This window comes from Scyliorhinus canicula, chromosome 3 (genome assembly GCF_902713615.1).
Source record: "Scyliorhinus canicula chromosome 3, sScyCan1.1, whole genome shotgun sequence".
Taxonomy (NCBI): Eukaryota; Metazoa; Chordata; class Chondrichthyes; order Carcharhiniformes; family Scyliorhinidae; genus Scyliorhinus; species Scyliorhinus canicula.
In genome coordinates this window covers 107,292,371-107,316,787 of record NC_052148.1, presented here as the reverse complement: position 1 = coordinate 107,316,787, position 24,417 = coordinate 107,292,371, and the positions used below count along the sequence as shown (strand labels likewise).

Here is a 24,417-nt window from a genome sequence, read left to right as displayed (position 1 = left end):
TCTCCGAGGAGCGGAGAATCGGCACAATTGCGCCGGCGCGTTTGGCGTGGCGCCGGTCGTGGGCCAATGTCCGCGGCCGGGTCGCCGATTCTCCAGCCTTGATGGGCCGAGCGGCCGTGCAGAAACAGCAGAGTCCCGCCGACGCCGTCCACACCTGCTCGCAGCCGGTGGGAACTCTGCACGCAGGGTCGGGGGCCAGCCTGTGTTTGGGGGGGGGGGGCTCCGATTGGTCTGGCCCGCGATCGGGGCCCACCAGTTGGCGGGCCGGCCTCTCCACCCCCGGCCCTATTTTGTTACGCGGCCGTCCCCTGAACCCCCGCGCCATGTTGCGTCACATTGAGGAAGTCCCCCGCACATGCGCAGGTTGGCTTGGCGCCAGAAAGGGAGGCTGGAGCGGCGTTAACCGCTCCAGCCCCGTGCTGGCCCCCTTGCAACGACGGCGCGGACACTCTGCCTCCATTTCGGAGAATCCCGCCCAACATTTTTCTCCGAGCTGAGTAATTTTGGGAAGTGGAACCAAATTCAGCAATGTGACCATGTTTACTACACAGAATTTCATGGGTACACCAGTAGCTTGTAAGATAGATAAATGTTTACATGCCTCTATCTTTGTTAAGAAACTCAATTTGATAACAAAGTTTGATCATTTTTCAAAATTATTTGAAGAAGACCTAAAGGATAAATTTCCAAATTCAGGTAAAATGTATATAAAGTTGATTTCTTTTTGAAGCAATTACATAATTTTGTTTCTGTGTGAGTGAACGAAGAAAGCAGGACCGACTACAGTGATCCCTTTCAATTGGTTATAAATTCCCTATAAACTGCAGATAGAGCAAAATATACACCGTCTATCTTCACCCTTAATCTTTTTGGATTGCTGAAGTTTTTTGAATTCATTAATTGAAAGTGGGTGTCACCATCATTTTCTGTCCATTTGTAATTACCCTTGAGAAAGTGTTGTGAGCCGCCTTCTTGAACTGCTACAGTTTGAGTGTGCAGGGCACTTAAGGATTTGGACCTGGCAATGGTGAAGGAACAGTGATATAGTTCCAGGCCAGGATGGTCTGTGACTTCGAGCGGATCGTGCAGGTGACAGTGTGCCCTTACGCCAGCTGCCCTTGTTCTTATAGGTGGTAGAGATAAGGGATAAAGATAGGCTAAGCGAATGGGCAGAAAATGGACAGCTGGAGTATAATGTGGGGAAATGTGTGGTTGTCCTCTTTAGCAGGAAGAGTAGAAAAGCAGAGTATTGATTAAATGGAGAGAAACTAAAGAATGCTGCAGTACAGAGGGAGGGTGTCCTCGAACATGAATCACAAAACATTAGCATGTTGGTACAGAGAGTAATTAAGACAACAAACCAAATGTTGGGGTTGGGCAAGTAGGATGAAGTAGAAAATTAAGACAGTCTTGGTACATCTGCCATGATGTGGAGATGCCGGCGTTGGACTGGGGTGAGCACAGTAAGAAGTCTTACAACACCAGGTTAAAGTCCAACAGGTTTGTTTCAAACACGAGCTTTCGGAGCACGGCTCCTTCTTCAGGCTCACCTGAAGAAGGAGCCGTGCTCCGAAAGCTCGTGTTTGAAACAAACCTGTTGGACTTTAACCTGGTGTTGTAAGACTTCTTACTGTACTTGGTACATCTGTGCAGGGCATTTCTGAGGCTGTACATCAAGATCTGGGTGGGGTTTTGGACACCTTTCTCAAGGAGGGACATACTTGCATTGGAGGTAGTTTGGAGAAGATTCGCTAGGCTTGTTCTGGGATGACGGGGTCTTCTCAGGAACGCTTGAGCAGGTTGAGCCTATCGTCATTTGAGTTCAGAATAACTAAAGGTGAGAGGGTAGATGTTGAGTGGATGGTTCTTCACACGGGAGAATCTAGAATTAGGGGGCAGAGTTTCAAAATAAGGAGTCTCCCATTTAAGGTGGAGACAAGGCAGAACCTTCTTTTAGAGGATCATGAGTTTTTGGGATTCTCTTCCTGCAGCAAGTAGTGGCGGCTTGGTCATTGAATATATTCAAAGCTGCATTAGATGGATGTTTGATCTACAACGGAGTCGAGGGTCGTGGGGGCCAGGCAGGAAAATGGAGTTGATACCACATCAGAGCTGCCATGATCTTATTGACTGGCGGAACAAGCCTAGTCCTGCTCCTATTTCTTATGTTCTTATGAAAAATAACATAGCCTCAATCACCTTCATCATTGTTATTTGTTGATAATTGTGAAATAAAAACATTTCAATTAGTAACATGCATGAGACCAAGAGAACGAAAGAAAGATGCCAACAGAAAAAGACAGAGATAAACAGATTTACTTCCAGGGAGGAATTGCAAAGCAGCCAACTTAAGGTTTGCATGTTACCCGCAGGGGCACAAGCAAGTTCTATCAGTTCTCTTGCTCTCACTCCCCACCCGCAATCATCAGGCCTATACCTTTTCCCTCCTGTCACTGCTGACAAACACTAAGCTATCAATGAACCAAACCACTCCGCAACCCATTCCCATTTACCAACCCTATGAAACTCTGTTTTCCCCTTGCAATGTGATGCCAAGCTAAATGATTGTATATTTCAGAATTTTGGTTTTTCTTATTAATGTGAAAATCTCATAAAATAAAAGCCTCCCCTGCCTCTAAATATCCTAATTATACGAAAAGTCACATTGTACAAGGTTTATCCCAAGTGCCATGTTGCATGTTCAGTGAAGTAAGACCAATTTTTTTTCATTTGCATGCAATCTGATAGCTGAGCAGAATCTACTTGTTTTTGTTACATCTACCTTTTCATATTCTTTAATCCAGGTGGCAACTATGACAGCCGATTTGATGTGGACAAAGGTAGTGGAACCATCATTGTTGCAAAGCCACTTGATGCAGAGCAGAAATCGAATTACAACTTGACGGTGGAGGCAACAGATGGAACAATGTCCATCCGCACCCAGGTAATTGAATTCCTGATGAAGGATTTAGATTTAGGGGAGAAAGTTTTCTTTAGTTCTTTTTTAGCCAGTAGCGTTGCAAAACAGAAATTTCATTTTGATGTTATTAGTTTATAACATCAATGTTACCTTCAATGTTGAACTGCTTTCTGGTGAAAAATTTATCTTGCGCTTCTCTATTTCAGATGTTCATTCAAAGTGTTTTATTTTAGAAATTATCGATAGCATGTCATTTTTCATCAGCCTGCTGCAGTTTGTAGTTTTGAATGTGGTCATGGTTTGATGATTCCTAACTTTGGTGATTAATAAAAGCTATAATACATTATTGTTGCTTTCTGCAGTAGAAAAATGATTTGTACCCAGATCTGAGGTGCTGAGTTGAGAAAGATTTCTTTTGTGGGTGATGCATGGTCTGAAATTAGCAACAGTACTCCCCGTCTCTGTATGGGTTTCCTCCGGGTGCTCCGGATTCCTCCCACAGTCCAAAGATGTGCGGGTTAGGTAGATTGGCCATGCTAAATTGCCCTTAGTGTCCAAAAATGTTAGGAGGGGTTATTGGGTTACTGGGATAGGGTGGAATTGAGGGCTTAAGTGGGTTTGGTGCAGACTCGATGGGCCGAATGGCCTCCTTCTGCACTCAATGTTCTATGAAAGTTAGACGATGGAAGTTACAACATTTAAAAATAAAATTCGATCACTGAAGTTCCAAGTAATTATTTGTCTGCCATATCTAGGAACTGGGAAGAATTCAAATGGTCCATTTTAAATGAGATTAAAAATATAATATCCGGTTTAAAAGTGGAACTAGAAATTTTCATTTTTGCTGTGCATTTCTGGTGAGAATTGCTAACAGATTTCAATTTCAACACCAGCACTGAACTGAAAGATCCATAGCTGAAATAATAATGAATACCGATGTTCAGACCTGTAGATAGAAAGGTTTACTTTTCCACTGAGAGTGCAATGTACATTTAATTCAATTTTCAAATTTTATTAATGTTTTTCGAAGAGGAAAAATCCAAAGAGGAGTTTTTCTGTCCATGCCTTTTGGGCCTTACAATAGTTCTAATAGTGGGACGGTAGACCGTTTGAGTTTCATATTTTATAAGTTGTGAAATGGGAATAGGTCTGTCTCAAAGCTGTCAATAGAACGATGTTACTGAAGTAAAACACTGCAAGTAACATAATACAGAAAAGAAGCAGTTTGAGGTCAGTGAACAATTTGCTGACTTCTATTGATAATGGAGTGAATCAGTGGTCCTTTAAGAGCCCATGGTGTTAAGGGTAAAATCCTGGCCTGGATAGAGGATTGGCTGACTGGCAGGAGGCAGAGAGTGGGGATAAAAGGTTTTTTTTCAGGATGGCAGCCGGTGACCACTGGTGTGCCTCAGTGGTCGGTGCTGGGACCACAACTTTTCACAATATACATTAATGTTCTGGAGGAAGGAACTGAAGGCACTGTTGCTAAGTTTGCAGATGATACAATTGAAGAATGAGTGAAGAAGCAGGGGAGCTGCAGAAGGAGTTGGACAGGCTTGGAGAGTGGGCAAAGAAGTGGCAGATGGAATACAATATGGAAAAGTGTGAGATTGTGCACTTTGGAAAGAGGAATGGAGGCATAGACTATTTTCTAAATGGGGAAATACTGAGGAAATCAGAAGCACAAAGGTACTTGGGAGTCCTTGCTCAAGATTCTCTCACGGTTAACATGTAGGTTTAGTCGGCAGTTCGAAGGCAAATGGAATGTTAGCATTCATCTCAAAAGGGCTAGAATACAAGAGCAGAGATGTACTTCTGAGGCTGTACAAGGCTATGGTCAGACCCTATTTGGAGTATTGTGAGCAGTTTTGGGCCCCGTATCTAAGGAAGGATGTGCTGGCCTTGGAAAGGGTCCAGAGGGGGTTCACAAGAATGATCCCTGGAATGAAGAACTTGTCATATGAGGAATGGTTGAGGACTCTGGGTCTGTACTCGTTGGAGTTTCAAAGGATGAGGAGAGATCCTATTGAAACATACAGGATACTGCGAGGCCTGAATAGAGTGGATGTGGAGAAGATGTTTCCACTAGTAGGAAAATCTAGAACCAGAGGACACAATCTCAGACTAAAGAGACGATCCTCTAAAACCGAGATGAGGAGGAATTTTTTCAACCAGGGGTGGTGAATCTGTGGAACTCTTTGCCGCAGAAGGCTGTGGAGGCCAAATCACTGAGTGTCCTTAAGACATAGATAGGTTCTTCATTAATAAGGGGATCAGGGGTTATGGGGAGAAGGCAGGAGAATGGGGATGAGGAAAATATCAGCCATGATTGAATGGCAGAGCAGACTCGATGGGCTGAGTGGCTTAATTCTGCTCCTGTGTCTTATGGTCTTATGACTTTGCACTGCTGAAAGGCAGAGCTTGGTCCACAAATAGTATTGCCTAGAAAGATTCTCAACAAAGGGCACAGTTTCACCGTTGTTGTAATGGAACATTTTTGGCAGCATGGCAGTGTTCTTGGTGTAACAGAAAAAAGAGAGAGAAGGTGGGTTACGGGTATAGGGTGGATACGTGGGTTTGAGTAGGGTGATCATGGCTCGGCACAACATTGAGGGCCGAAGGGCCTGTTCTGTGCTGTACTGTTCTATGTTCTATGTTCTATGTTCTAAGGTAGCAGGCCAATGAACAGGTCTTGAATGGTGAATGAACTGGGGTTTAAAACATATTTAACTTTTCACTGCACTCTGGAATGGCCGAGCAAGTCACCAAACAAGCACAAGAAAGTCAAAAGAGAACCAAACCAGACAGATCACCTGGAATCGCAGTAGGAACCAAAAATGGTAATGGCACATCCTGCTCAGTGACCCTGCGGAGTCCTCCTGAGTCCTCCCTCATCTGGCAGCTTGGGCCCAAAATTGGGAGAGTCATCCCACAGACTAGTCAAGCAACAAGCCTGATATAGTCGCGACTTACAAATTATACCTTACAGTTGATGTCCCAGATTATTGAATCACCATCCTTGGGGATGTCCTGTATCAATACCAGGACAAACACCGCAGAGGTGACAGCATTGTGGGACACAGTCAAGAGGGATTTCCCTGGGAGTCCACAACATTGATCTCACAAAGTCAAAATGAACAAAGAAACTTATAGATTACCACACATCATTTTCCCTCAGCTGATTAATCAGTACTCCTCCCTGTTGGATACCACATGGAAGAAGCACCAGGGGTAGCAAGGGCACAGAAAGTATTCTGGGGGCGACAATCTTCAGTGTCGCCAAGTGCCGCCAGATCACCAAGGATGGCTCAATAGTACCACTATTGGCCAAGCTGCCCAAGTCCTATAGGACCACCTGTAGCAGGTGGAGAGGAAATCAACATGACGGAAAAAACCTACTTGACATTTCCCTCACTGATCTGCCTATCATGGATACGTCTGTCCATGGCAGTATTGGTGGGAATTACCACCAAACAGTCCTTCTGGAGACAAAGTCCCTTCTTCACACTGAGGATACATTCCATCATGTTGTGTGGCACTACAACCATGCTAAATGGGATAGAGTTAGAACAGTAGCTCAGGACTGGGCCATTAGCAGTAGCAGCAGAATTGCACTCAACCACAATATGGAACTTCATATCCCCCACTCTACCATTTTTTATAGCCAGGCGTTTCAACCCTAGTTCAATGAAATGTGCAGGAAGGAGCAGCACCAGATAAATTTAAAATTAAGTGAAAACCTTGTGATGCTACAACGCAGGACTACTTGTATGCCCAGCAGAAGGTGATAGACTGAGCTCAGCAACGTCACAGTCAACAGAGCAGATCAAAACTCTGCAGTCCTGCCACATGCAGCCATGAATGGTCGTGAACAATTAATAACTAACTGGAGGAGGAGGCTCCACAAATACCCTCTCTGATGGGGAGCCCAACACATTGATGTCAAAGATGAGGTTGAGAAACATTTCCAACCATTTACAGTCAGAAATGCCAAGTGGCTGATCCACCTCCTCCTAAGTCCACAGCATCACCAGTCTTTGGCCAGTTTGATTCATGCCATGTGATATCAAAAAACAATTGATAGTCCATGTCAGTACAATACCTTGCAACGCTTGTGCTCCCGAACTAGCTGCATCCATGGCCAAGCTGTTCCAGTATTGTTAATAACACTGGCATCTACCCGGCAATGTGGAAAATTGCCGAGATATGTCCTGTTCATAAAAAGTAGGAGAAATCTAATCAGGGGCTACATTCTCCCCTACCCAGCGGGGCGGGGGGTCCCGGTGGAGGGGAGTGGCGCCAACCACTCCTGCGTCGGGCCTCCCCAAAGGTGCGGAATTCTCCGCACCTTTGGGGGCTAGGCCCGCGCCGGAGCGGTTGGTACCACGCCGACTGGCGCCAAAACTGGCACCAGCGGCCTTTCAGGCCCGGGGTTGGCCGAAAGGCCTTCGCCGATTCGCGCATGCGCCGGTGGTGACATCACCACCGGCGCATGCGCGCTGGGTGATTCTCTTCTGCCTCCGCCATGACGGAGGCTGTGGTGGCGGTGGAAGAGAAAGAGTGCCCCCACAGCACTGGCCCACCCGGCGATCGGTGGGCCCCGACCGCGGGCCTGGCCACCGTGGGGGCGCCCCCCGGGGTCCGATCGCCCCCCCCCCCCCCCCCCCCCAGGGGCCCGCTCGCGCTGCCGATCCCACCACCACCAGAGGCGGTTCAAACCTCGGTGGCGGGAGAGGCCTCCCAGCGGCAGGACTTCGGCCCATTGCGGGCTGGAGAATCGCCGCAGGGGCCTCGCCGATCGGCGCGGACGTCACGCCGATCGGTGTGGGGTGAAAATCCCGCCCCCACCGTGGCAGAAATTCTCCGCCACCCAGGAATTGGTGGGGGCGGGATTTCCGGCGGCCCCAGGCGATTCTCCAACCCTGCGGGGGGTCGGAGAATTTCGCCCCATGTCAATCAGTACCTCACCAGTCTCCTAATAAACATCAGAAAAGTGATAGAAAGTGTCGTCGACAGTGCTATCAAATGGCACTTTCACAACAATAAACTGCTCAGTGATGTTCAGTTTGGGCGCTAGGATCAGTCAGTCTTGACCTCATTAAGCCTTCGTCCACACATGAACAAAAAAGCTGAACTCAAAGAAGATGGAATAAAAACCGAAATTACTGGAAAAAAGTATGATGGTGCTGTCACATGAACAGTAGTCCCATTCTAATGCTCTGAAGACTTGGGCTCAAATGCCGCCACGGCAGCTGGTGGAATTTGAATTCAACTAATAAATCTGGAAACTAAAACTAGCCTCAGGAATGGTAACCATGAAACTATAACGAATTGTTGTAAAAGCCCATTGAGTTCACTGATGTCCTTTAGGAAATCTGTCTTCCTTATCTGGTTTGGCATGTGTGCGACCCCACACCCACAATATTTTTTAACTCCAAAGAGAAAATGCTGGAAAATCTCAGCAGGTCTGGCAGCATCTGTAGGGAAAGAAAAGAGCTAACGTTTCAAGTCTATATGACCCTTTGTCAAGGGTAATCTGGACTCGAAACGTTAGCTCTTTTCTCTCCCTGCAGATGCTGTCAGACCTGCTGAGATTTTCCAGCATTTTCTCTTTGGTTTCAGATTCCAGCATCCGCAGTAATTTGCTTTTTATCCAATGTCTTTTAACTGCTATCTGAGCAAGCTACTCAGTTCAAGCGCAATTAGGGATTGGCAACAAATGTTGGCATTACCAGTGACACCCACATCCCATGAAATAATTTTAAGAATGCTGAATTTTTCTAGTATAGTTCGTATTACAGATTTCTAGCATCTGCAGTAGTTTAATTTTGCACAGGAAATTAGTTGTGGTTGATGGAGGTCAATCATCTCAGCTCCAGGACATAGCTGCAGGAATTTCTCGGGATCGTGTCCTCGTCTCAACCATGTTTAGTCGATTCACGGGTGGCACAATAGCACAGTGGTTAACACTGTTGCCTCACGGTGCCGAGGATCCGTGTTCCATCCGGCCTGGGTCACCGTCTGTGTGTGGAGTTTGCATATTCTCCCCGTGTCTGCGTGGGTCTCTCTCTCTCTCCCCCCGCTCCCCGTTCCCGCCATACATATACACACACACAACCCAATATGTGCAGGGGGCAGTTGGATTGGCTATGCCCCTTAATTGGAAAAATATGAATCGGGTAACTTAAATTAATTTTTTTAAATGTTCAGTTGTTTCATAAATAACCTTCCCTCCATCATAAGGTCATATTGGGGATGTTTGCTGATGATTGCACAATGTCCAATACCATTCGCTACTCTTCAAATACTGAAGCACTGACCGTATGGAGCGAGACATGGGCAGCATGCATGCTAGGTGGCAAGTAACATTAAAAAACACAAGTTCCAGCCAATTACTATCTCCAGTAAGAGTGAATCTTACCATCTTCCCATGACATTCAATGACATTACCATTGCTGAATCCCCACCAACACCCTGGGGGTTGCCACTGACCAGAGACTTAACTGAGCCAGTCATATAGATATTGTGGCTACAAAATTAGTTTTGAAGCTAAGAATTCGAGGCGAGGAATAAGGAGGCGAGTAATTTGCCTCCTGACTCCACAAACCTGTCCATCACCTACAAGGCAGAAATCAGAGTGGAGAATGCTCTTCCCTTGCCTGGATGAATGCGGTTCCAACAACGCTCAAGAAGTTCTATACAATCTGGAACAAAGCAGCCAGCTTGATCTGCACCCCATCCGCCATCTTAAAACATTCACTCCCTCCACCATGGTGCACTGTGACATCAGTGTGTACCATCTACAAGATGCACTGCACAACTTGCCAAGGCTCCTTCTCCAGCATCTTCCAAATCCATGACCCCAACCACCAAGAAGGCCAGCGAGCAGATAGGAATACCACAACGTGCAAGTCCCCCTCCCAAGTTACATAGCATCTTGATTTGGATCTCTATCGCTGCTCACTCACTGTCGTTGAGTCAAAATCCTGGAACTCCCTCCCTGGGTGGAACTACACCGAATGAACTGCAGCAATTCAATAAAGTGGCTCACTGTTATTTTCTCCAGGGCAATTAAGGTTGGGCAACAAATACTGAAATTGCCATGGAACCCTCACATTCCACAAAAGAGATGGTGGGCAGCACGGTAGCACAAGTGGATAGCACTGTGGCTTCACAGCTCCAGGGTCCCAGGTTTGATTCCCTGCTGGGTCACTGTCTGTGCAGAGTCTGCACGTTCTCCCCATGTCTGTGCGGGTTTCCTCCAGGTGCTCCGGTTTCCTCCCACAGTCCTAAGACGTGCAAGTTAGGTGGATTGGCGATGATAAATTGCCCTTAGTGACCCAAAAGGTTAGGAAGGGCTATTGGGTTGTGGGGATGGGGTGGAAGTGGGGCCTTAAGTGGGTCGGTGCAGACTTGATGGGCCGAATGGCCTCCTTCTGCACTGTATGTTCTATGTTCTAAAAGAATGAAAAAAAAATTGGAGCCCTTTTAAAATTTATGTAACGAGGTAAAACTTGCATTAGTAGAAGATGGCGGTAAAACTTCAGAGAAGTGGCATAAATGGCTCGATGTGCCATCTTTCTACAATTCCTTTTGACCTTTATTTGGAACAAAAGTGGGAGATTGCAAAAGCTCCTGTGTAAATTACTTTCAAGTGTATTAAAAATTTTATATGCACAAGAACATTTTCAATAGCCTGGTGTTGCATTGCAATATAAGTAGTCGCATGACTAAAATCTTTTGTGTGACCTTTGATGCAAAACATCCCAAGAAGATTTGGAGACTCAGCCAAAGGAACGATTAGGAAGGCTGCAGAAATGTTTATTTAAAAGGTGAGTTTCAAGGAATTCTTCAATAAATGGTGGAATAAAACCAGAAAATGCTGCAGGTCTGGCAGCATCAGTGCAGAGAGAAATAAGATGTGGAGATGCCGGCGTTGGACTGGGATGAGCCCAGTAAGAAGTCTTACAACACCAGAGTTAAAGTCCAACATGTGTGTTTCAAACACTAGCTTTCGGAGCACTGCTCCTTCCTCAGGTGATTCACCTGTGGAAGAAGCAGTGCTCCGAAATCTAGTGAGAGAAATAAGAGTTAGCGTTTCGAGACCAACATGACTGCTTCATACTCTGGTGGACAGTTCGAAAGGTTTGTGATGCAAATTCCTGAGATTGGGGTATATGCAACTGAAGGCATGATTGCCAAAAGTGGAGTGAGGGGTGGGTATGCACAAGGCGCCAGAGTCCGAAGAATAGTGTTGCCATTGTCACGTTTGAGGAGCTTGCAGGGATTGGAGTATGGGGATGAGACAATAGAAAGGTTTAAAACACAGGGATGAGAATTTTAAAAGTTAGAAACTTTGGGAAGCAAGAATCCAAATGTAGGCTAACAAGAATGGGGCAATGGGAAATGCAGCATAATATATGGGTTTCAGAGTCTTGGATGAACTGAAGTTGATAAATGGTGGGATTGGAAACCTGAACAGGAGATCACTGAAGGAATAGTTTCACTTGGAGGCAAGGAGGCTGAAAATGTTCCCCAACAGCTCACTGCTAGAGAAACTTTTTCATCTAAAATAGGTATATTTTGCAATATTTGTTTTAAACAATGCAATTTTCCTGCCAAACGTTGATTGGGGAGTGAAGAGAATTAATTCTTTCCTACCAGCCTCTTAAAACTACTTTACATAGCCCCGGGATGCCTCTCTCAAAGCTAGGATCAAGGACTATCCTTACCAGCACTAAAACAGACTCCGTATTCTGGAAATGGATAGGAGAAGTTGAGTGTATTTATGCAGCTGTGCTCCTGGTCACCAAAATTTTGGCCATCAGAATATTAGCTATTGCTAGAGAACAGCAGCTAGAAGACTGCACATCCCATAGATTGAGCTGGGAGGGATGGGGTGAAAGCAATAATCTGTTGACAAATTCATAGTTCCTGTATCAGAAATCGGCACTTCTAGAGTGTGGCAAGTAATTGCCCCTCAAGGAGGACATGCTGGTTCCTTTCTGGCAGTTGCAACTAGCACCATGTTCCAGAAGCTGATGTACATCATTATAGGTTGACATGTTATAGCCACTAATATATCTACATATTTGAGAAAAATTCAGTCCCTCGCTCTCTTCGATCATGCCAATAGATATGTCAGTGTTTGCAGATTGACGACATAAATCATGCAAATTTGATGCTTGAAACTTAGAATGACATTACATGTGTTGCATGGCACATGCCACTCACGTTTTAAATTTCAAAGCAAACTGGATTGATCACTGCTGTAGATTGGTATCACTTTCAGCATTGCCTATTCAGCAAGAATGACTTGTCAACAATATCACAAAGTACAGCAACAGCAAAGGAGAGGTACAGAATTTAGAAAGCTGGTAACTAGAGTTGTGCAAAATAAACATTTGTTGCATACTGAATAAATGAACTAATTGCAGATAACTCACATATGATGTCATTATGATTTTCAATTTCTGTTCATCTTTCTGCATGGTTAGACGAACAATAACTTTTTTTTAATACAAGTAAACTGCTACAATCAGCATTACATCTGCCCTCAGCAGTAGGAGTCTATGGAATGATAGTGCAAACAGACATGCTGTGTTATCTGAAGTTCTGGAAATGTTTGGGAGTTATCAGCTCGATGTAAAGAGTTTCTGAGTAACAATATTTTGGATTCATCATGACTAAACAAAGCTTGTTAACAGTTTGAGTAGTTAAGAATGCACTAAGTCTTGCTAATAGCAAGACTCGGGCAAAATAGGGAAAATAAAGGAAGCTATTTAAAATAGAAATTGTAACCTGGTAATTATAAAACATTTAGATTTTCATTTGTGAACTTTCATAGGCCGATATTTTGCTTTAACTCATTCACCTAAACAGATTAGAATCTTGAAAAATATAATAAACACTCTGTGTCTTAATAGTTCACTTTGTAATAACAACATTCTAACACAGTCTTGCAGCATCATAAACTTGAAGTGATTAAAGCTTTGTCATTGAATGATCAAGGCTACAATAGTATTGTGAGTTCCTCTTGCTATGTTAAAGAAACATAATGGAATTACAGTTGTCAAATATCAAATTTAACTTTTTTTCAGATATACATTAAAGTAATTGATACAAACGACCATCGACCTGAATTTTCAAAACCAAGGTATGAAGTGAATATCCCAGAAGACACAATTCCTGAATCAGTAATTCTGCACGTCAGGGCCAGTGATAAGGATGAGAAGAACAAGCTGATTTACATTCTTCAAAGCAGCACTGATCCGAGCAGCCTGAAAAAATTTAGGCTGGACCCTGGTACTGGCATTCTCTTGACAGCTGAAAGGCTGGACCATGAGGCCAAACATCAGCATGTGCTGACTGTAATGGTGAGTGTAATACGCTTTGAGAATTTTTTTTTTGGATGCATTTCAGCTTTAATCACAGTCGGCTCTTTTAGTAGTTTTACAAGTCTATACTTTCCCTTACTTTTTTTCTATCCTTCGCCAATTAAGTTGGGTTATAGACAGCAGATTGAAGGACTGGTTTGGTTTTCTTCAAGGTGAGTGATGGCAGTACAGGGACTGGAACATTTATCCACATCTGCAACTCATTGCTTTGCTCGCATGCTCTAGATTTATGATTTTGTAATCCTTTCACGATGATTGCTTGTAACAGTTCTCCAAATGAGTTGAAACAGCCATGACTGCACCTTAAGGGTTTAGATTCCATAGCAGCATACAGCAGAAGTGCTGTTAATATGTCTATGACCTGTCCATGCAAGTATGGTTTCCATTGTAAATGCATTGGTATGCCCATTTATATAAAGACACACCGCAGTTTAACAGCCGCTACTTTCTGGGAGATGGCAGTGCATATGAGTGTTGGATTATCCACTCTATCCAGATTATCATCCAAAATTATGCGCATGAAGAAAATATTTGTTCCATAAGGTGCTGCTCCAAACTAGCCTCCTTATTAATGCAGGCCCACTACAGCTTCCTCGGAGCAATCGACATGCTGGGTTTTCTGTAGTATTAACTGTATTATCATAACTATCAACCCTGCCCACCAAAACTTCGCAAAAATGCATTTGTACTGTTTCTTGATTCCACTGGGATGATATTTAAGTATGTGATGGTCCTTGGGTGAAGATTCACTGGGGTCTCCCTGTGTGGGGGAAAGCAGATGGGGGTACATCATGATTACTGATGTGTATTCCACGTAAACCATTTGGTTATTGTATTGTCAGGAAATGTAATATGTGTTTCTGCCGAATCAGTAATAATAGGAACGCAGTTGTAAAATATTATTTAAGCCTTTCAGTATCTGCTTTCATGCATCTAACTAGTCTTATATTTTGTTGTCACATCCATAGCACCAGTGACTTCTAAATATTTATTTCCCTCTCAAATAAATGCCGGGGGAATCCACCATTTGTTGCAAATGGAATTTGTCAATTATGTGCCTTTTATTCAGTTAAACGTAAGAGCAGTAAGAATTGAGAATGGTGATATGAATCACAGAAATCCCTTGCTGCAATTTATTTTCTTTGCCATAATGTCATCCCATAATTTATCTCTTCATTTTTACTTAAGTACTTCACTACATCTTTGCTAACTTATTTTTGCATATACATCTAGATACTACTACTTCAGGACCATAAATATTCACCTGTTCCCAGTTATTATTATTTATGCTTTTCTCTCATGTTCTTTAAATGAGAAGCTTCTGCCGAACCTTCTGCCAGGCCCTCCTTGGGATGGTACTGACCTTGTGTGTCACATGTTCCCATCCTTTCCACTTATTTGTATAATTGGTTATCCTTGCTACTGAAAATTTCTGTTCATGGCTCCATCACTTCAGGTACTGCAGCGGTTCAAGGTGGCAGTTCACCACCACCGTCTCGAGAGCAACTAGGAATGGGCAATAAACGCTGGGCAAGCCAGCACGTCCACATCCTGTAAATGAAGAAAAAAAAACTTTTATTAGTTTTACTGCTGCTGCAGCTCAAACAAATGATGAAATTGGCAAATGTGCAAAATACGTGGTAGTGAAAAGCAGCACATTTTAAACCCCATCTGATTTTCTTCATCATTCATGTGAAAATCAGAATGGCGTTTAAAACAGACTGCCCATTTGCTATCACCATTTTTGCCTCCTTTTCAGTTTTGAAGTGGTAGCAGAAAGGAGGCCAGCCATTAAGAGATTGTCAGCTGATTCTTTATATAATGATAAACTATTATTAATTTCTTCCCAAGGTTCGAGATCAAGATGTTCCTGTCAAACGCAATTATGTAAGAGTTACTATTAATGTTGAAGATACCAATGACCATGCACCATGGTTTACTAGCTCTTCTTACATTGGTCGTGTGTATGAATCTGCCACAATTGACTCAGCGGTGCTGCAGGTTACTGCACTGGATAAAGATAAGGGCCAAAATGCAGAAGTTACTTACGCTATTGAATCAGGTAATTCACCATAGTACTACCATTTTCTTGGCTTGTGACTTGAGTACTGAACATCGAACATGACAGTCATTATCTGTAAAGAGAAAAGACAACATGATATTTTGAGGTGCATATCCTTCATCAGAACTGTAAACCAAAAGACAATAGTAAGCATTTTAGTGTTTGATAAAAAAATAGAAAGAAGGATGGGAGAAAGCAACAGATACACAAATCACGTTGAAGGAGTTTAATAGGCTAAATAACCTGTGAACTATTTGTGAGAAGACTTTCAGAAAAAAAGGCAAAACAGAAATAATGAAAAGGCATTACAAATATGAAAACATCATGGTAGGTTCACACAAACAAAAAGGTGAAGAAATTAAGGAATTTAAAAATAAGAGAAGAAATTCACATGAAGGAGGTTGAAATAAAAGCCAAAAATATTATTTGAATGTAGATGGGGGAGATTTTCAGGTTGGGTGGAAAATGGACCCAATGTCGGCTATGCAACCACCACCCCGCTTCCCACCACCACTCAAGTGGTCAGCAGGCTAAAGCTATTTCCAGATTCGGGTCACATTTAAACTTCACTGCTGAGGTGTGGCTCTAATTGGTAACAATTTCCAGTTTTGTGGGATTAACTCAGGCACTTCACAATTATAAACGGAGAATTGTGAGGAGCTTTCACATCCAAATTGCTGACATGCAGCCTGGTAGTGCAGCATTTTATGTCAGTAGTACAAATTTGTTAAATTATTCTCAAATGTGTACTGACTTTTATATTCTAGTCAGTATAAATAATTGGATTGTGTGTTGTTGAATCTTAATTGGCACATTGTTAACCTATGGAGACATTACTTTCTATTTTCCCAGCATTGTATTTTGTACAAGAAACAATGATATTGGGGGTGGAAAATATGGTGAATGTCAGATTAAATATATTGCAAGCACATTCCTCAGATGTCTGGAATGGTTCAGGCATTATTTATGAGGCAGTTTGGATTTGTGTGGAAGGCAAAAAAATCTGAAAATCAAAAACTACCAAGCATTGTGAAGTATTAAACGTTTTCTTTTGTTAAAATCAGCTGATATATTTTTTAACATATGTGATTGAGTTATTTGACCAAATTCTAGTTACTTTAATGCCTGGGCATCGGAAATAGTTTAGATTTATTATGCATAGACAGGATAATAGTCCAGATATTTAGTAATAGCTGTATTTTAAATCCCATTACATATTTTAAATGAAGAGCTTGATTTTCATCTTCTAGCAGAAATCGGGAGTCGGGAACTCTGCGAATGCTGAGGCATGCAAGTTGAGAGGCTCACCTCTATCCACTGGGACATTGGCTTAGTTCTACTCACAGTTGTAAGATCCCTCGCTCTTGCTCCACCACCCACACCCTGGGCCCCTTTCAAACCCTAAGCAACCTTCATACCATTCTTCCAGTGTCCACTCTGTACAGAATGAAAGGGCCCCATAATAATACCAGCAAGCTTTTGAAATGCCCATGGAGCTGTCAACAGACATTCAAAACCATCTTGAAAACATTGACAATCTCATACAATGGTCCATAAAACAGTTATTCATATTTTCATGTAATAAAGCTTTAATCCTTTTAAAACCCCTTACTCTTTTCCAAGTAAACAAACAGGCCTTAAAAAGCTACTTCAAAGAAAGCTAATGTGATTAAAAGTTCATATGACTGTCAATCAAACAGAAAATTTCCCATTCACGGCTTGGCAAAAAAAGACCCTGCAGAGCATCAGTGAATGGGTTTTGAGCTCAGCCAAGCATTCATAATTTGATTCCATTGCATTGCTGTGTTAGCAAATGCTCTAACACTGAATATATTGAAACATTTGAGGTAGGTTGAACAGATAGAATAGAACCATAGAATTCCTACAGTGCAGAAGGAGTCCATTTGGCCCATCGAGTCTGTACTGACCCTCTGAAAGAACTCTTACCTAGGTCCACTGCCCCATTCTATCCCCATAACCCTGTAACCCCATCTACCCTGCACATCTTTGGACACTAAGGGCCAATTTAGCTTGGTGAGTCCACCAAATCTGCACATCTTTGGATTGTGGGAGGAAACTGGAACACCTGGAAGGAAACCACACAGGCACAGGGAGAATGTGCAAACTCCACAAACAGTCACCCAAGGCCGGAATTGTACCTGTGTCCTTGGTGCTGTGAGGCAGGGTTCTGCCTGATGGCAAAGCTGTCAATCAAAGTCAACCATTTAGTGAGTTAGATCGTCCTGCTGTAAGAAGGGAATATTTTTTCAAGGCTATTTTGCATTCCTGTTTGCTTATTTTAGCAATTATGTGGCGTTCATTGGCCCTGTACCTACTGGATACCGGAAGAGTGCTTCAAAGGCTCAGTAGATATCATGCCATTAATTCAATATAAAATTCAAACAAAGGGGTCCTCTCTATATCGAATGTAGAAGATCATTGTTTTCCATTGGATAAAGTACTGCAATGCATCTTAACACTTTCACAATGCTGGCCCATTTAATGGCCACTTACCTTTTGATAACAAAATCTTATCATCAATCATTATACTAAAATGTACTTCAATTTATCATTCCCTAACTAAATATTACATGTGAGGTTGGCAACACTTTTGAAACTTAACTGTTAAAAACTTCCCAATTCTAAACTAGGCATTCCCCATGGCTCGCGATTCTTTTGAGGAGCTGGGAACTACGTCTCCTGCAAAAGCCTGCTTGACTTCATCAAAATTGCGGGCTCAGAAATGCCCATTCCTGCAGTGGAGTAAGCAAGGGTGGGATTGCTGATTTATGTGCTGTTAGTCTGCATCCTTATCCTGGGGCCATAAAAATGGGATCAGGGATCCTGGAATCAGTTAATGCCTGCCTTATCTAAATATTCCATGTCTCTGTTGTGACACGGATGGAGACATGAAAATCCGGAGCGAAGAGTTTGGCATGTGTGCAACTTATTCCATTTGGTAGCATTGAAAGGACGGTGTTGAGTTTTAAACAACGTATTTCATTTTAAAATGTTGAGTTTTAAATAACCTTTTCATTTTAATTATTATAAATTTGAGGATGATAATACTTTTTGGTCACTTTAGGCTGTCTCTGGAAGAAGTGAGAGTCAAGAAATAATATTATGCTACGTCCATTTTACAAGTATAAAATGGATGTCTAACAGTCCAATGCAGTAAGTGCTGTGAGCATTTTGATTCCTCGCCATGATGGTTAGGACTCCTGTGTCGACATTTCATAGACGTTCTTGGTGTGCAGTACATAGTCCTGCAGAGGTACCATTTGTGGTCCCATTCTCCATCCAGTATCAAACACCACGATGAAAAACAACTATCTAACTGTGCTAATATTATACCGTACCAATATATGCCTATCATATTCGATCAGTATATTTTCTAATTTGTTGTGCTAATATATGTACATTTGTCTTTGCAGGAAATACTGGCAACAGTTTTGCCATCAATCCGGTTTTGGGTACCGTTATCATTGCAAAAGGTCTGGATCGTAGTACACGGAGGCAGTATGAGCTTATCGTGAAAGCAACTGATAGAGGAATGCCTCCAATGAGTGCAGTTACTACTGTTCGCATCTTAGTGACCATTTCAGACAATGCAGCACCCAAGTTTGCAGTAAAAGAGTACTATGCAGAGATCAGTGAAGGTGCCAACATTGGCAGTTTTGTCATCCTGGCAACTGCATCCAGCCAATCATCTATTGTGTATGAAATAAAAGATGGAAATACAGACGGTGCATTTAACATCAACCCTAACTCTGGTGTCATAATCACTCAAAAGGCACTTGACAATGAAGGACTGGCTTCATACCGGCTTGTAGTTCAAGCAACGAATATGGCTGGCTTGTCTACCAATATCACTGTTTTGATACACCTGCAAGATGAAAATGACAACATGCCAGTTTTCACTCAGTCAGAATATATAGGAATTATTAGTGAATCTGCCCATGTCAACAGTGTTGTTCTGAATGACAAAAACACCCCACTGGTTATTCAAGCCACAGATGCTGATGAAGGATCCAATGCGCTTCTCGTTTATCAGATTGCTGACCCATCTGCCAAAAAGTATTTTGCAATTGATTCCAGCACAGGTGCTATTCGTGCAGTACTGAAACTAGACTATGAGCAAGCCAATATCTTTCAGTTTACTGTGCAAGTGCATGACCGTGGAAACCCACAGTTATTTGCAGAACATGCAGCAAATGTTACCATTCATGTGATTGATGTAAATGATTGCCCCCCAGTATTTGTTCAGGATATGTATGAGGCGTCTCTTCTTGTTCCAACATATAAAGGAGTGAGAGTGACTCTTGTAAATGCCACAGATGCAGACTCGGGTTCAAACGCAGATTTAATTTATTCCATAATTGATGGCAACATAGGTGAGAAGTTCTCCATTGATTCAAAGACAGCACTTATTTCAGTGCGAAACATGACTCACTTGAGAAGCAGATATGAGCTTACAGTTCGAGCTAGTGATGGCAAATTTTCAAGCACAACATCAGTGCACATTAATATAAAAGAAAGCAAAGAAAGTCACTTGAAATTCTCACAAAGCTCATATTCTGCTGTGGTAACGGAAAACTCTACAGAAGTTAAAACAATAGCCATTATTACCACAATGGGCAATGAAATGAATGAACCGTTATTTTACCATATCCTTAACCCTGATAGAAAGTTTAAAATAAGTCACACTTCAGGTGTTCTTGCAACTACGGGAATTCCATTTGATCGGGAAGTACAGGAAGTTCACAATGTAGTGGTTGAAGTTAGTGAAGAAAAAAAAGCCTCAAGAGTTGCTCATGTTGTTGTGAAAGTTATTGTTGAAGACATTAATGACAATGCTCCAATTTTTGTCAACATGCCTTATTATGCTGTAGTCCAGGTTGATGCTGAAGTCGGCCATATTATTCGCCAAGTCACAGCTATTGACAAGGATGTTGGTAAAAATGGAGAAGTTTTCTATTACCTGAAAGAACACAATGAACATTTTCAGGTAGGACCATCGGGGGAAATATCCCTGAAGAAGATTTTTGAACCCAACCTTTCAAATGGGGAATTCATTGTTATTGTTGTAGCGAAAGATGGAGGAGAGGTATCACTTTCAGCAGAAGTTGAAGTGCCTATCACTGTTATAAACGAAGCCATGCCTGTATTTGAAAAGCCATTCTACAGTATTGAGATACCTGAGGATATTCAGCTGCATACTCCCGTCGTGTATGTACAGGCTAACAGTCCAGAAGGTCCTCGTGTCATTTACAGTATCACAGATGGAGATCCTTTCAATCAGTTTACAATCAACTTCAACACAGGAGTTGTAAGTGTAGTTAGCTCACTAGACTTTGAGATGCATCCAGCTTATAAATTAACTGTAAGAGCAACAGACTCACTGACTGGATCTCATGCTGAGGTATTTGTTGATATTGTGGTTGAAGATGTTAATGATCATACTCCAGTGTTTACAGAGAGGAAATACACTGCCACTCTATCTGAGGCCTCTGTGGTTGGTACATCGGTGGTTCAGGTCATTGCTACAGACTCAGATTCTGGAATGAATAAAGTTCTTTATTACCAGTTGGTTGAAGATGAGACCAAAAGCTCAGAACATTTTCATATTGACAGCACCAGTGGCCTAATTTTGACAGCACGGATGCTTGATTATGAACAGATTCAGCAGTTTAATCTCCTTGTTAGAGCCTTGGACAGTGGAAAGCCTCAACTTAGTAGTGATGTTATTCTAACTGTCCGCATCACCGATTTGAATGACAACCCACCATTGTTCAATGAACTGCTGTACCAGGCCTCTGTAAGCGAGCCTGTAACACGTGGGCATTTCGTAACACATGTGCAGGCTTCTGATGCAGATTCCTCTGATTTGGAGAAACTTCGATATTCAATTGTGTCTGGCAATGAACATATGAATTTTGCAATTGATAGTAAGTTGGGCATTATTACTGTTGCAAATTTGCACAAGCAGAATCTGGAGGAAGTTTACAATCTTAATGTCTCTGTATCAGATGGTGTTTTTAGAAGCTCAGCAAAAGTTCAGATAAGCATTGTTTCTGCTAATTTCCATAATCCTGTTTTTGATCAAACTAACTATGAAGTAGAGTTGGCTGAAAACTCTGATGTTGGTACCCTGGTGATTGAAGTGAAGGCAACCGATGAAGACTCTGGTACATATGGCCACATAAATTATTTCATTGTTAATGACGTTGCAAGAGATAAATTTTTTGTTGCACAGAAAGGAAAAATTTTCACCTCAGAGAAATTAGATCGTGAGAACCCAGTCGAGAAGGTGATCGTTATCAGTATTATGGCAAAAGATGGTGGTGGTAAAGTGGCTTTCTGCAATATTAATGTTATACTCACTGACGAAAATGATAATGTGCCTCAGTTCCGAGCTACTGAGTATATGGTCAACATTGGGTCCAATGCGCCAAAGGGATCTTCAGTCATTAAGATTATAGCATCAGATGCTGATGAAGGGAGTAATGCGGACATTGTCTACACCATTGAGGCCGATTCTGACAATGTTGAAGAAAACCTTCAAATTGATTTGTTTTCTGGGCTCATCAGCACCAAAGAGAGTCTGGTTGGACTAGAAAACAACTTTTATACTTTCATTGTAAGAGCTAAAGATGGTGGAGTGCCACAGCAGGAATCTGTTGTCCCTGTCTATGTTAGAATACTCCCACCCGAAGTTCCATTTCCAGCATTTCCTGAACCCTTCTATACCTTCACAATCTCTGAAGAGATTAACATTGGATCTGAGATTGATTTAATTACAGCAGAAAATGATCAACCACTGGTCTACAGTCTGGTGAAGGGAAATACCCCTGAAAGCAATATGGATCAAATATTTGCGATAGAACGGCACACTGGAAGGCTAAAAACTGAAAAGAAACTTGATCATGAAACAACAAAATGGTACCAGATTACGGTCATGACACAATACGATTATGAAGAATATGAAATAGTTTCTTCTGTGGATGTACGTATTCAAGTGAAAGATGAAAATGACAACGCCCCCATTTTTGATTCTAACCCATATGAGGCCTATGTTGTGGAAAACCTAGCTGAAGGTACCACAGTAATTCAAATAAAAGCGACCGACTTGGATTCTGGAACTAATGGTCAGGTAACTTACAGCTTAGCTCAGTCTCAGGAGTTTGATCATACACTGGAGCTCTTTACCATTAACAGTGAAACAGGCTGGATAACTACGCTAAAAGAGTTAGACCACGAGCAACAGAGAAAGTACAACATCATAGTAGTGGCATCTGATCATGGAGAAAAGGTGCAATTGTCCACTTCTTCAGTGGTGGATGTCACTGTCAGTGATGTGAATGACAATCCTCCACGCTTTACTGCTGAAGTCTACAAAGGAACTGTGAGTGAAGATGACCCACCTGGTGGAGTGATAGCCATTTTGAGTACCACAGATGCTGATACTGAAGAAGTTAATAGACAAGTTATCTGCTATATTACAGGTAAGGACTTTGTCAAAGTACAGGCGCTTTGTGTAGATACTGACGATTATACATATTTATGTTAACATTTCATCAAGTAAAAGTTGAACATATATTTTTAGGTTAATGGAGTTAATTATTAAAAAATCTGAAGTTTATATTTCCCATGCCTTACTGTTAAACCCATCACTGTTGGTCCCGGAGTTTCTAATAGTTTCTGGTTAGAAATTCTACCTTTTTGTACCTGTTTCCTGTTCATAAAATGGGTGCAGAGAACAAATTTTGGAGGCTAACATCCTGTGCACAAAGAGTACCTGCAAAAATATCAGACATTGTGAGGCAAGCAGCCTGACATTGACATTCTTTATAAAAGCAAATTACTGCGGATGCTGGAATCTGAAACAAAAGAGAAAATTCTGGAAAATCTCAGCAGGTCTTGCAGCATCTGTAGGGAGAGAAAGGAGCTAACGTTTCGAGTCCGATGACTCTTTGTCAAAGCTAACAGACAGAGAATGTGGGGAATATTTATACTGTGGAGTGAGAATGAAAGATAAGACCATAAGACATAGGAGCGGAAGTAAGGCCATTCGGCCCATCGAGTCCACTCCACCATTCAATCATGGTTGATTTCAACTCCATTTACCCGCTCTCTCCCCATAGCCCTTAATTCCTCGAGAAATCAAGAATTGATCAATTTCTGTCTTAAAGACACTCAACGTCCCGGCCTCCACCGCCCTCTGTGGCAATAAATTCCACAGACCTACCACTCTCTGGCTGAAGAAATTTCTCCGCATCTCTGTTCTAAAGTGACTCCCTTTTATTCTAAGGCTGTGCCCCCGCGTCCTAGTCTCCCCTGCTAATGGAAACAACTTCCCTACGTCCATCCTATCCAAGCCATTCATTATCTTGTAAGTTTCTATTAGATCTCCCCTCAACCTCCTAAACTCCAATGAATATAATCCCACGATCCTCAGACGTTCATCGTATGTTAGGCCTACCATTCCTGGGATCATCCGTGTGAATCTCCGCTGGACCCGCTCCAGTGCCAGTATGTCCTTCCTGAGGTGTGGGGCCCAAAATTGCTCACAGTATTCTAAATGGGGCCTAACTAGTGCTTTATAAAGCCTCAGAAGTACATCCCTGCTTTTATATTCCAAGCCTCTTGAGATAAATGACAACATTACATTTGCTTTCTTAATTACGGAATCAACCTGCAAGTTTACCTTTAGAGAATCCTGGACTAGGACTCCCAAGTCCCTTTGCACTTTAGCATTATGAATTTTGTCACCGTTTAGAAAATAGTCCATGCCTCTATTCTTTTTTCCAAAGTGCAAGACTTCGCACTTGCCCACGTTGAATTTCATCAGCCACTTCTTGGACCATTCTCCTAAACTGTCTAAATCTTTCTGCAGCCTCCCCACCTCCTCAATACTACCTGCCCCTCCACTATATTTGTATCATCGGCAAACTTGGCCAGAATGCCCCCAGTCCCGTCATCTAGATCGTTAATATATAAAGAGAACAGCTGTGGCCCCAACACTGAACCCTGCGGGA

At 42.4% G+C, this 24,417-nt stretch overlaps 1 protein-coding gene across 8 annotated transcripts in view; it reads left to right on the top strand.

Annotated features, from left to right (window-relative positions):
- Positions 1–24,417, top strand: part of fat1a (FAT atypical cadherin 1a) — a 248,833-nt gene that overhangs the window by 164,078 nt on the left and 60,338 nt on the right. For all 8 annotated transcript variants that reach the window (XM_038791072.1, XM_038791071.1, XM_038791070.1 and 5 more), the window contains 4 exons: positions 2,805–2,944; positions 13,021–13,296; positions 15,169–15,379; positions 18,814–22,884. In XM_038791072.1, coding sequence (XP_038647000.1) covers positions 2,805–2,944; positions 13,021–13,296; positions 15,169–15,379; positions 18,814–22,884 — 4,698 coding nt within the window. The remainder of the gene's footprint in view (positions 1–2,804; positions 2,945–13,020; positions 13,297–15,168; positions 15,380–18,813; positions 22,885–24,417) is intronic.